Source organism: Tursiops truncatus, chromosome 13 (assembly GCF_011762595.2).
Source record: "Tursiops truncatus isolate mTurTru1 chromosome 13, mTurTru1.mat.Y, whole genome shotgun sequence".
Taxonomy (NCBI): domain Eukaryota; kingdom Metazoa; phylum Chordata; class Mammalia; order Artiodactyla; family Delphinidae; genus Tursiops; species Tursiops truncatus.
The window spans coordinates 22699004-22711149 of NC_047046.1; the positions used below are offsets into that span (position 1 = coordinate 22699004).

At 47.8% G+C, this 12146-nt stretch overlaps 1 protein-coding gene across 16 annotated transcripts in view; it reads left to right on the top strand.

Annotated features, from left to right (window-relative positions):
* MTMR3 (myotubularin related protein 3) overlaps positions 1 to 12146 on the top strand; it is a 160227-nt gene that overhangs the window by 134390 nt on the left and 13691 nt on the right. For 12 of the 16 annotated variants that reach the window (XM_033837158.2, XM_019950189.3, XM_073790285.1 and 9 more), the window contains one exon: positions 749 to 2972. The exons of 2 other annotated variants lie outside the window; for them this stretch is intronic. In XM_033837158.2, coding sequence (XP_033693049.1) covers positions 749 to 920 — 172 coding nt within the window. In that variant the 3' untranslated portion in view covers positions 921 to 2972. Of the gene's footprint in view, positions 1 to 748; positions 2973 to 8561; positions 10049 to 12053; positions 12119 to 12146 lie in introns of those variants that run through there. 2 more of the 16 variants (XR_012325251.1, XM_019950197.3) reach the window with 2 other exon arrangements.

Consider the following 12146-nt stretch of genomic DNA (forward strand, 5'->3'; position numbering starts at 1 on the left):
GGCTAGGGACCTGGGTGCAGTCAGGCCTTCAGGTAGAGCTGATATTCCCTGGAGATGCATGGGGGCAGGGGAGTGACCCAGTGTCAACTCATCGTTGTCTAATAGGGTGTGTGTCTGCACCTGTGTTCACCTGTGCTCTTGTCTTTTCACCCTGAGCATGTGTCACTGGTTGCTTGTCTCCTGGTTTCGCATGCTGGCAGCAAAAGCAGTCCTAGATGGCAGCAGTCAATTCTTCCTGTTGTTGCCTCTGAGCCTTTGGGCAAGGCTCCTCACTCCCCAGCTGGGCTGGGAGTTTCTGTCATCTGATTAGCTCAGAGGCAGTTCCATTGGACTCTGGCCTCTCTGTGATCATAAGCTACACAGAGGCCATTGCCCAGGTGGGTGTGGCCACGGGGTTTTCCTGGGCCAAGACTTGGCCATTGAGCTAGCAGCTGCCTTCTGCCCTGGGCTCACTTGTTTTCATGGATCTCTCTTGAGCAGCATCTACCTGACACCTTGTAACCTTGAGCCATAGTGGTGAGGCAGCCAGGGTCCTTGGCCCTAAAGTGAAAGTGGTGTGCGATTGTGCTAGGGAGCGGTCCCCTCCCTGCCTGGCTTCTTTGTGGGTTTAGACAAATGAGAGTGTTTGATATTAGAGGAGTCTCCGGCATATCTGAATCGTGTACAGAGAAGCGCTGTCTTCTGAAGTTGGTTTCTCCACCCTGTGTCTGCTGACACTAATGCTGTTTTTGTTTCTGCTCATCTCAAGGAATTGTGGGAACGTATTCTGCTCCAGTTGTTGTAACCAGAAGGTTCCAGTTCCCAGCCAACAGCTCTTTGAACCTAGTCGAGTGTGCAAGTCTTGTTATAGCAGCCTGCATCCCACAAGCTCCAGCATTGACCTTGAACTGGATAAGCCCATTGCAGCCACTTCAAACTGAAGCTCAGTGACCTGGGGCGGGCAGAGGCCAAGCTGCTGTTCCTCTGACAGGCCCACAACAGCCTGGGCAGACTGAGAGGCCCGTGCACTTTGGAATGGGGACATGGAACCAACTGTGCAGAGTGATGGAAATTTGGGATGTACCACTGGATTGTAGATTGATCTCTCCCTCCCCAACCCACCCCCGCATTTGTTTTCCTCTCCATTTTCTATCCTCCCTCTGCCTCCAAAAATGAGACAAGTACCCTATTTGTCTTTTTTTTTTTTTTTTTTGGATGGAAGACCAGAGGTTGCCAGGCCCCCTGTAACTGTTGAGCTGCCTGCTGTCAGGCGATGCTGAGGGGTGGCTTAGTTCCTCAGGATGGGAGGAGGCTGGTTGAGTCAGGAGTGGAGGCCTGAGATAGAGAGCAGCGAATAAAGCCAATGCTGACGTTTGTGACCATTCCTCGTATCACTGCCACATCAGAGCTGATTGGATTGGAAAAACCTTTGCTGCTGAGGATGCCGAAAGCATCTGCTCTAAGAGCAGTGCCCCAGGTGCCCTCTCCCTTCCAAGAGGGACTGGGCTAGTCCCATCCCACAGGCAGATAAATGGGATTGGGGTTTGGAGAGAGGGGCACAGGCACATAGTAAGTGGGACCCCTTAGGCGCTCCCACCCCGTTTAGGTAAAGAAGGGGTACACTCGTGAAGCAGGGAGAGGGCTGGGAATGGGTGGCTGGCTATTCTCCCCCATGGGATTCTCTTTTTAACTTGACCCAGATTGTCTAGGGCTCCCCTCACTGTCAACAGTCTGCCCCCCTCAGCCAGGCTGTGTGGCGCTTCCCACCCTCAGGCATAGGGTGCAGACTGGCCAGAGTGCAGTATCCTGCTGCCATGGTCAAGGCCAAAGTATGCCCTGAGCCTGGAAGCCCCTTCTGGGGCCTGGTCCCCCAAACAATCTCTCTTCCTCGTCTAGCACACGGAAATCCAGACTCAGGGTTCCAAAAATTCCCCACTCCCAAACCAATCATGGATCTCCCCCTTTAGGGGTAGAATCAGCCTTTCAGAGTGCAGTGTCTGGAGAAGGGAGCATGTCCCATAGACTCAGCCTTCCTCCGCCTCCTCTTCTTGGAGCAGTGGGAAGGGCCCAGCGGTCCCACTGCCCTGCTCCTGTGCTGCTGGTCAGCAGTGAGGGGCCACTTGGTGACTCTGCAGGGCTCCTTAGAGAAGTGACAAAGCCCGTAGGAGATGCAAGGCACCTTTCCTTAGTAAGCTTCGATGGGGTCCAAAAAGAGCCTTAAATCAAGAATATTTGTGGTGGAGGTGGGTATGGAGAAGAGTGGAGAGGAGTTTAGGTTTGTGCTTTGTGATCTTGGCATCCATGTTTTGTGCCTGCCCTCCCTCTCGGGGGAAGGGCCATGCTTGGCTCTGCTAAAAGCTGCTAACTGGTAACAGGGCGGATTGTGGTGGGCAGTGGGGGTGAGGCCTGGGAACTTTCCTTACCCTTTGGAAGCAATTCCCTGGCTAAAGGCAAGTTGTCTCTCAGGAAGGTGGCTCCTGTGTGTGCCTGGGTGTAGATAAGACGTGGCCCAGAAGCCTTCCCTGGAGCTGTCAGTCCAGGCAAAGCCAAGAGCGTCTGAGTGCGTCTGACTTCCCAGTGGCAGGAGGTTGCTCAGAATCTGAATTTAGTGAAACAGGGTGTAAGTTCTTCGCACTCTGTGTGGTCTGGCCTTGCAGGTAGGGAGAAGTCAGTCTAACTGAAGATTGTGCAGGTCCTAGTGACAGGTGCCAAGAGGTTACGATACGGGTTTCTTGGGTCTGATGTACAGTGTGAATAAATGCTTGCAGCTCTTAGCCCTTTTTTGATCAATGAAGCACTTTTTTATTAATATTTTTCTTTGTATGTAAAGGAGGAACCATAACTCTCCGTAGCTGTATATATAACCCTTTTCTCCTAAAGAGGAGTTGGTCAGTGCTCCTATATTTTTCATTTTTTGTCAAAGCAAGAAGTAAATACTTTAGAACTGTTAAATATATAAATAAAGTGAATAAAGTTTAGTGTTCCGCATGGTAGCATTTGCTAACACGTTCTAATTCTTTTTCCCTGTGGTTTATTCCCCTTCACCCCATTTCCCTCTTACACAGAAGCAATTTGAGGTGCTGCTGAGAAAGTTGACTTTGGCAAAGGAAAACTACTGATTTCTTTTAAACTCTGGACCTTGGCAAGGAGCCGCACCACAATACCCACACACTGCAACACATTTCCTCGATGGTTTTTGCCACTAACATCTCCAAAGCTAAAAAGGCAAAGCAGTCTGACATCTTAACATTAACAATCAGCTGTTCTTCCTTATCTGAAGAACTGAGTGTCACCAGTAATTAAAACTACCTCTGTCCTCCAGGCTCGTTTTTTTTTTTTTTTTTTTTTTTTTTTTGCTGTTGCTTTGATTTTAGCCAGTGCTCTGGCCCCTTAACCCCATGCAAGGAGCAACAGCTGCACATGTAGCAGCAGGTAAGAACTGAGGCATGCGTGCAGTGGAGACTGAAAGGAGGTTTTGCGGGGAGGGTGGCTAGAAAGTCCTTCTGCTCTGCCTGTCTTGGATGAGAGAATTACGGGTGGGCAGAGAGACCTTGGGCAGAAACTGAATTGGATGAGTGGATTGTGTGCCTAACTAGAGGTCTCCTTCCTCCTCCCACACAGAGGGAGGAACCTCTGCTCCTTAGATCTGCAACCAGCCGAGGAGGCCGTAGTTTCTAGTCACTTCCGGACTAGTTCTTGTTCTTCGCGGAGGTGGATTTTCTTTCCTGTGTCACTCTTGGGCACGCTTCCCATCCCGTGGGCCTGTGGGGGACGTAACGTTATGCAGTTCTTCGTGAGGGAAGGTAGGTACTGAGTAATGCCCAGCTCTGGGGTTGCCAGCCTCACATCTGTGGTGAGTTGGGGGCTCTGATGAGTGACCTGCTCTGAGCTACCGGAGAGCCTTCCAAGGTCACTTTCCAGATGTACTCACTTCCTAAAGTACACACGCACTTAAAAACAGCTTAGTTGGTTCCAGTCTGAGAGCTGTGTCTGCCATCTGGCAGGTGTTTGAGAACTAACTTGTCCTCTGGGAGGAGAAGGTGCCACTTCAGCTCCCTTCAGTCCATCTGGGAGCCAAGTCTGTGCTCAGACCAATTTGTAAAAACCTGAGTTGTGTCAGCCAATGTGTGTCTACACAGAGCTCCTGTTGTGCGTGGGGGCTAATGCTTAGCCCTCGGCAAGTTAAAAACACTTGTAGGATCTAGCAACGCTGTTGGGTCCATAGAGGGGGAGTTACTGGCGTTGCGGAAGATGAAGAGCCCAGTGCTGGTGAGGCCTGCACAGTGCGAGTCAAGGCAAGGAACTGCCCTGTGGAAGAGGGCAATATGTGAAGAAAAGCTGTTATCCGAGGACACAGTCAGATTTCTTCAGGCTGTCACATGGAGGTATTTGGTCTAAGCAGTGGAGTACTAACGGTGACCTTGAGATGCCAGGATGTCCTCTTCATCTCTGAATTTTTCCCCTCTTTCTGTACTTCGGTGTCCTTAATCCCAGTCCAAAAAATGATAGGACTGCCTTAATCCACTGAGACTTCCTAGTAAAGGTGTACAGAAAATTTTTATTTATTTTGCTAATATGCTCATTGTTCATTTCTATGTTAGCAGAGAATAATATTCTAAGAATTAAAAAGGTACTGTGGCGGATTTAAAGGGGAATGAACAAAACGCTGCCGCAGAGCATTTGTTAATTTCCAGCTATTAAAAAATATCAAAATGGGAATTGAGGATAAACCCTAGAATATGGTTTCAGGCCACTGTCCTTGAGACAGCTGATATACTTGGCCACTGCACATGAGGCTGGGAGATCGTTAACTGTAGCCATGACCTCTGCTGATGTCTTAAGAACAAGGGCTGCTTTGAAGGTGCTATTGCAGGACTTTTCATTTTGCTGGTACCTGTTCAAGTGATCTGTCTCCAGGGCTGCAGCTGTACCCACCCGACTGCATTAGCTGAGGGTAGGGCTAACAATGAGTGAAAATGGACCTGGACTGTGGAGCAAAATGACTTGAGTCTCCATTTGGAGTTTGGAAAATATGGCAGGAGTCCCAGCTGTTTAATTTCTAGTCACATTTTCTAAGAACATTTGTTCAAAGTCGAGGTTACTGATGAGATGTCTGGAGGGCAGGACCAGAATGTGTGAGAGGCATCTAGCAGGAGTAGGTGGCTACGCTCCTAAGCCTCTGACTCTTAAACAGGAGTCTCCCTGCCCCCGGTACACAACCACACTTACACCTTGGTCCTCTCCCTTGTGTGGAGTTCATCTGCTGCACATTTGTGCAGATACCAGCTCCCTCCCTGGTTGAACAGGGCTCTTCCAGGCTAGGCAGTTGTCGGAGGCATGAGGAGGAAAGGGAAGGGGTACCCTCTGAAGTAGGAATGACAAAGTTTTTTAATGCTGCTGTTGTATTTTATTTACCACTTTTTTATCATATCGAAGTTCTTAGCTTCTCTTATAGTGCTCATAGCAGTTGCATTTCAGTTGTATTTTCAGTGAAATTTGTTTTACACTGGCATTCAAAATTGACCTTTCACTCTTCCTGACTGGTTTTTTTTTTTTTAAATGCAAACTGAACCCATGAGGCTCGGATTCTGGTTAAAAACGTCGTGTTGCTGCTGACAGTAGTGCCCACTATTGTAACAGCATTGATTCTGCTATAGCCTCTGTGACCGTGTAAACTAAGTAAATGTTGTTTTCACCCACAAACAGTTGTTCAGCCCCTTGCCACTGTGGTTCTCTAGTCAGTCTTGTGACCAGTGTTTTAGGTGCATGGGATAAAACAGCTCCACTCCTTAGTCTGTTCAAGAGACAGGGAGAGGCCTGGCCAGGAGGGGGCAGCAGGAGTCAGCATCTGTGTTTCAGAGGCCTGGGACTTGAAATCCTGGTATTAGAGGTAGTGGGGAGGGACCTTAGATAGTGTAGTTTTGTGGTTTTCATGCTGTTCTGTGGGGAGCGAGCCTTCTGTCCCATTCAGTATTAGGCTTCCAAGTAAGATGTGATGTGATTTGAAGAAAGGCTCCGATGATTAAAATGAAAGTCTGAAATCATTGATTTAATCCAACCTCCTGATTTTTTTAAATTTAATTTTTTATTTTTTACAGTAGGCCCTTGTTGGTTATCTGTTTTAAATATAGCGGTGTGTACATCTGAATCCCAAACTCCCAATCTATCCTCCCCCGCCACCCTTCCCCCAAGTTCATTCTCTAAGTCTGTGAAACTGTTTGTTTTGTAAATAAGTTCATTTGTATCTTTTTTTTAGATTCCACATAATATATTTGTCTTTCTCTGACTTACTTCACCTAGTATGATAATCTCCAGGCCCATCATCTATGTTGCTGCAAATGGCATCATTTCATTCTTTTTGATTGACTAACATTCTGTTGTACCACATCTTCTTTATCCACTCATCAGTCGATGGACATTCAGGTTGCTTCCATGTCTTGGCTATTGTAAACAGTGCTGCAACGAACACTGGGGTGCCTGTATCCTTTCAAACCATGTTTTTCTCTGGATATAAGCCCAGGAGTGGGATTGCTAGATCATGTGGTAGCTGTTATTAGTTTAAGGAACCTCCATACTGTTCTCCATAGTGGCTGTACCAATGTATATTCCCACCAACACCCTCTCCATCATTTATTGTTTGTAGATTTTTTGATGATGGCCATTCTGTCCACTGTGAGGTGATATCTCATTGTAGTTTTGATTTGCATTTCTCTAATAATTAGCAGTGTTGAGCATCTATCCATGTGCCGTTTGGCCATCTGTATGTCTTCTTGGAGACATGTCTGTTTAGGTCTTCTGCCTATTTTTTGATTGGGTTGTTTGCTTTTTTTTTTTTTTTGACATTGAGCTGCATGAGCTGTTTGTATATTTTGGAGACTAATTCCTTGTCAGTCGCAAATATTTTCTCCCATTCTTTGGGTTATCTTTTTGTTTTGTTTGTGGTTTCGTTTGTTGTGTAAAAGCTTTTGAGTTTAATTAGGTCCCGTTTGTTTATTTTTGTTTTTATTTCCATTACTCTGGGAGATGGATTGAAAAAGATATTGATGCAATTTATGTCAGTGTATTCTACCTATGTTTTCCTCTATAGTATCCGGTCTTACATTTAGGTCTTTAATCCATTTTGAGTTTGTGATACTTTGTTGAGAAAACCAAGTTTCAGGGAGCAGCAAAGATTCATCCACGGTTACCAGTGAATAAACAGAAGAATTTGAATAAGAAACATTCTCTCCTGCCCCCTTCCCCTCAGTGCTCTTGGGTTTCCAGAAAGCAGCCTTAGATAAATAGTTACTCTAACCTGGTTCTCTTTGAGTTAGCCAAACCAGAAATCTTGGAAAAGAGCTTAGTAGTCACTACCAGAAGGCTTAAACTGTGAGCCCTCCTCTCCCTGGTAACCCAAATCAAAAGGCTTTGATATTGTAATGCAGTATTTTTGTTTTTCTTTTAAACCTTTCATGTACATAAAAAGTGTTAATAGCATGAACTAAGTTCAAGTCATGTCTTAAACTAGTGGGGTGGCAAGGGTGGTGGGGGGAGCATTTTTGACTAGTGCAAATGGGTTAGTTGTGAGCTATCTCAGTGTCCAATTTATATCTGATTTTGTTTGGTATAGTATAGAGGAAGAAATCCTGATTTTTATCTGTGTAAGTGGAAATAGTCATAGGTTGTCTGCAATCTCTAGTTATGGACAAAACTGAAGTAGATACTTGAAAAAAGATCAAGAGGAATATCCAATACCTGCTTTCAGCCCTTATCCTCCATACATCAGGTAAGAAACACACGAAGGTTATAATCAGCTGGGTGTGGCGATCCCAGCACAAGGCTTGCACCTTCTGCATCAGCGACCTGAGAAGCCCACACAAGCACAATAATGGAGGCCTTACCTGAGGTCTCAGGCAGCCTAAGCAATGCATGTTTTACATCTGAGTGTACGTGTTACAGACGACTTTTAAAATTTAAGATGACACTTTGCAGGGAACCTCTGAAGCACTGCCACAAGAGCCAGTTTCAAACCCACTCGTTTGGTGGAAAGAACCTGGGGTTTCTGAGCCCACAAACTTGGGCTGGAATCCAGCCCCGCAGCGCCAGCTGAGTTGCCCGTGGGTGGTGAGGAACTGAGCATTTCCTTATCTAGAGCAGAGCACTGGCCACAAAGAGGGGGTTGACAGTGAGTGCCTAGAAAGTGCTCCCCTTTCCACCATCCATTAATGAGGTGACATTTCTGTCTCTGGCTGCTGGTGGACATTCTGAATGGTCAGAGCCAGACAGAGCTTCTGTCCCACCATGTATTAAAAACTAGAAGATGACTGGCCCTGCCCTGGGTCTTCCACCTTACAGAGGTAACATTCTGATCTGAGTTAAAATAAATTGCAAGTTTATCACTACTCAGAGACTTTAAAGTTCATATATGAACTTAAAATATATTTTTTTAATGGATGCAAGTCTGCAGGTGCACTGCTGCTTTAAAGTCCTATAAAAGCAATGGGAAAGGGGGCCAAGAGAAAGAAATCGCTTGTTGGAGTTGGGGTGGCATCTAAGAACTCTGAGTCCTGTGGAGACTGATGTGGCCTCACTTTGCTGAACAGGTGATGAGTTTTAGGTTCCTGACTGAAGACTGACCAAGCCCTAAGATATGCAGACCAGCCAGCTCTCCAGGCTGAGGAGGCAGGGGAGGTAGAGCGAGGTGGGCCTTACCTCTGCCCAGCATGGATGTCTAAGGCCTGGACCAGATTGTGTTCACTACCTGGCAAGCGAGCCCAAGGTTGGAAAAGGAGTGAAGACCTTGCCTTCAGCTCGTCCTCCTTTCATCTCCAATGCCAAAGGAGCCCATGGTGGCTGAACATATTTAAGCCTTCGTCATCCAAATTAAAACAGATGTGAGTTAATTATAAATGGTTCCCCTACTGTATTTTGCCCATTGGAAAATCAGTCCCTAGAACTAGAGGTTCTTTCAAGTCACCCAGAAGATTCTGGTACTCACTGGCACATACTCTATACTGGGGAGGCTCCCAAACTTGAAGTCCCTGTCAGCCCTTGGGACCTGACCTGGGTAGCATAATTCTTTCTATTCTTTCACTTGAGTTGATAAACCAGCCAACTGCTGCCTCAGACTTCTGCCCCCCAGCACGTTCTTGGGTGTCCCCAAGGACTATCCATACCTGCTGGCTCTTCTGCCTCTGCAGTTGGCCTTAGAGGCTGCGCCAGACCATCCTTTCCCTGTGCCTATGTTGGTATTGGTGTTCCTGAGGTTCAGTCTCTGCCCTCCTTCCACACCTGCTTCCCTGGAAATTTATAAATCAGGGTACTTAAAATGGAGACACTTTATTAACAACAGTTCCGAGTCTCTGCCAGAAATGCAGCGAAGTCATCCTTCCCCAGGGGCTTGGAGGAACTGCTAAGGCATCAGGTATGCCCACCTGAGCCAGTGTGCAAGGCCACCTCACATACATACCCTTACATCTACCCTGTGCAGCTCTGAGGCATTAACTTGGGGACTGGTTCTCATGGGCCTGAGGACTGCTTGCCCAGTCTTGTCAGTTGAAAGGATGGCTGAACCAAAAGGCCTGCAGCACGGGCCTTGCCTTTTGTCTTCTGTGTGCAGGATCTAAAGTGCTAGGATGTCAGCATTTCCTTCCCAGTCAGCTTGGAGCAGGTGTGAACACTGATGTCACTTTGCCATCCTCTCTCCCAAGCCCCGCTAGGAAGAGTTGAATTCCTCCCCAAGGCAGGTGTCAGGGGTCAAGGCAACTCTTAGCCCAAGAAGCCAGAGCTGGGTGTCTGTCTAGGCACATGCCTGTGTATGCGTAGCTCTGTGCTGCCCTGACCCGGAGATTGTGGGACCTGTGTTCTAGCCCCTTCATTGATGATTTAGGGTGTAGCCTTGACCACTCTACTCTGCTTTGATTTCTCCTCTATGGGGAAGTTTGTCCAGTCAACCCACAAAGCTGTTGAGGATCCAATGAGGAAATAGATCATGTTTTACAAAGTCTAGTTGCCCTGCAGCATGGGTAGCATCCTGCAAAGCCCACACTTGAACTTCTGCTCTGCCTGAGGCCCCCACCTTACCTGCTTTCACACGTCGTCCAGAGCTGGAAGCAGCAGGAACCCTTCTTGTTTCCCAGGCAGCTGTACTGCTCCAAGGCAAGAGAACTTCTCTTCTTACCTGTACCTGCTCAGCTGGAGGGAGGAGGGAAACATGTCAGGTCTTTCAGGGGTGATAGGGACTCCCGGCCATCTCCAGCCAAGATGATCCCCAAGGTGAAATACTTAAGATCCAGCCACTTAAGTGGGTGGAGTGTTACCAGGGACAGGTTCTCTTGCTGGGGTGGGAGCTCTGCCCGGGGCAGCTGGGAGTCTCCGAGAGGTGGGCTCCACAGGGTGGCGTTGCTTCCAGGGCAGGTGAGGGCTGGGCAAGCAGTCAGCCGTGCTGGCCCCTTCCTTTTGGGGCTCTGCCGCCTTACCTCCATTCTGGTCAGTGTCTGGATGGGCAGTGGTGATCCCTGAACTTCCCAAACACAAATCTCTTGATGTCTGCCCATCCTGAGAAAGAGGCACCAGAGGTGACTCCCTGGCCAGTTTGTGGTGTTGCCTCTGTCCCCCTAGGGCAATATTTTGCTATCAGCTGCCCTGCCTGGCTTTCTCTCTAGGCATGCAGAGCCGGCACTGCACCCCATGGGGAGCAGAGAAGTGGGTTCAGGCAGCAGGTCCAGAAGGTGGAGGAGTTGAACTCCTGCCTGCTAAACCACATGACCATGGCCTTCAGCACGCAGAACACTTGCCCTCAGAGGGGAACTGCACTCCTCTAGTCTCTGAGTAGGAGCAAACTTTCAAAGGAGCCCTCTGGCACCCTTTCCTCCACGGTGCCGTCAGCCCCACTCTGTACTTCCACAGCCCTATCTGACCTGAGAGTCCCTCTCACCTGCCCTGCCCCCATGCCCAGAGCTCCTCCTGTCTCTCCCCCTCCTTTCCCTTCTGCTCCAAACTCCCCTTGCCTCTGCAAGTCATCCAGGACAGCCTCACACTAAGGCAATAAAATACACAAGCCAGAAACAGTACAAATGTCCATCAACAGAGCAAGGGATAAACAGTTTGTGAAACATTCATCTACAAGATCTAACACAGCAATGAATGAATAAACTAGTTACACATACAAACACACAGATGAATCTCACATAATACTGAACAGAAAAAAGAACAATATTATGTGCTGTATGATTCTATTCTTTAAAAGTTCAAAACCAGGCAAAAGTATTATTTCAGATGCCAAGGTATGGTAACTACGAAAGCCAGGGCCTTGGTCATCTCTAGGGGTTGGAGCGAGCAGGCTGGGGAGGGTAAGTGGGCTTCCAGAGTGCTGGAGATGCTTTAGGTACTGATCAGAGTAGTGGGTTTCATGAATGCTCATCTGACAACTCATCAGCCTCTACAGATTTTTTTAAAAAATTTTTTAACATCTTTACTGGAGTATAAACTACAGATTTTTAATGTACTTTTCTACGTATATGTTATTTCAAAGTTCAGAAAACAAAAAACCCAGCCCCTCCACCTTGGGCTTCTCAGGGCGTCAGCCCCTTGGTGTGCATACCTCTCATGCAACTGACTGGCCTCAGTGGGGGATATCTAGTGGGGAGCTGTCAAGGCCTGAGGAGAAGGGTTGGCCCAACTACTCAGGTGGCCCTGGGTCAATGAATGGGGGCCACCTTCATTCCTTCTCCAGGGCGGGTGGTCCTGCCTGTAGTGCTTTCCCTTCCTTAGCCCAGCCTCACTGCCTTCCCAGGGAAGTTTGTGTTGATCTGGAGCACTGGCTTCCTGGCTTGGTCAGGCTGGCCTTGAATGGGCCTTACCTGACCAAGGTCTGCTTCTCATGAACGGGATCTGCTATGACGAGTTGCCCCAGTGCCCTAGGTTTAACTTATATTGGGTAGGATGCTCTTGGTTTCCATCGTTTGTTTATGGTCATCTGCCCACTTACCTAGAGTTGGTGGGGGGACATTACAGAGACCCCATGGCTGGGAACCTTTGATTATATACAGGGATACCAGTCAAATAACAAAATATGAATTCCTACTTCATGTCAGGCACCTCAGTAGGCAGAGAAAGCCAGAATCCTGTGCTCATGGAGAAGACTGTGGACAAAAGACAGGTAAGTGTGATGAACGCTGCAGAGCAGT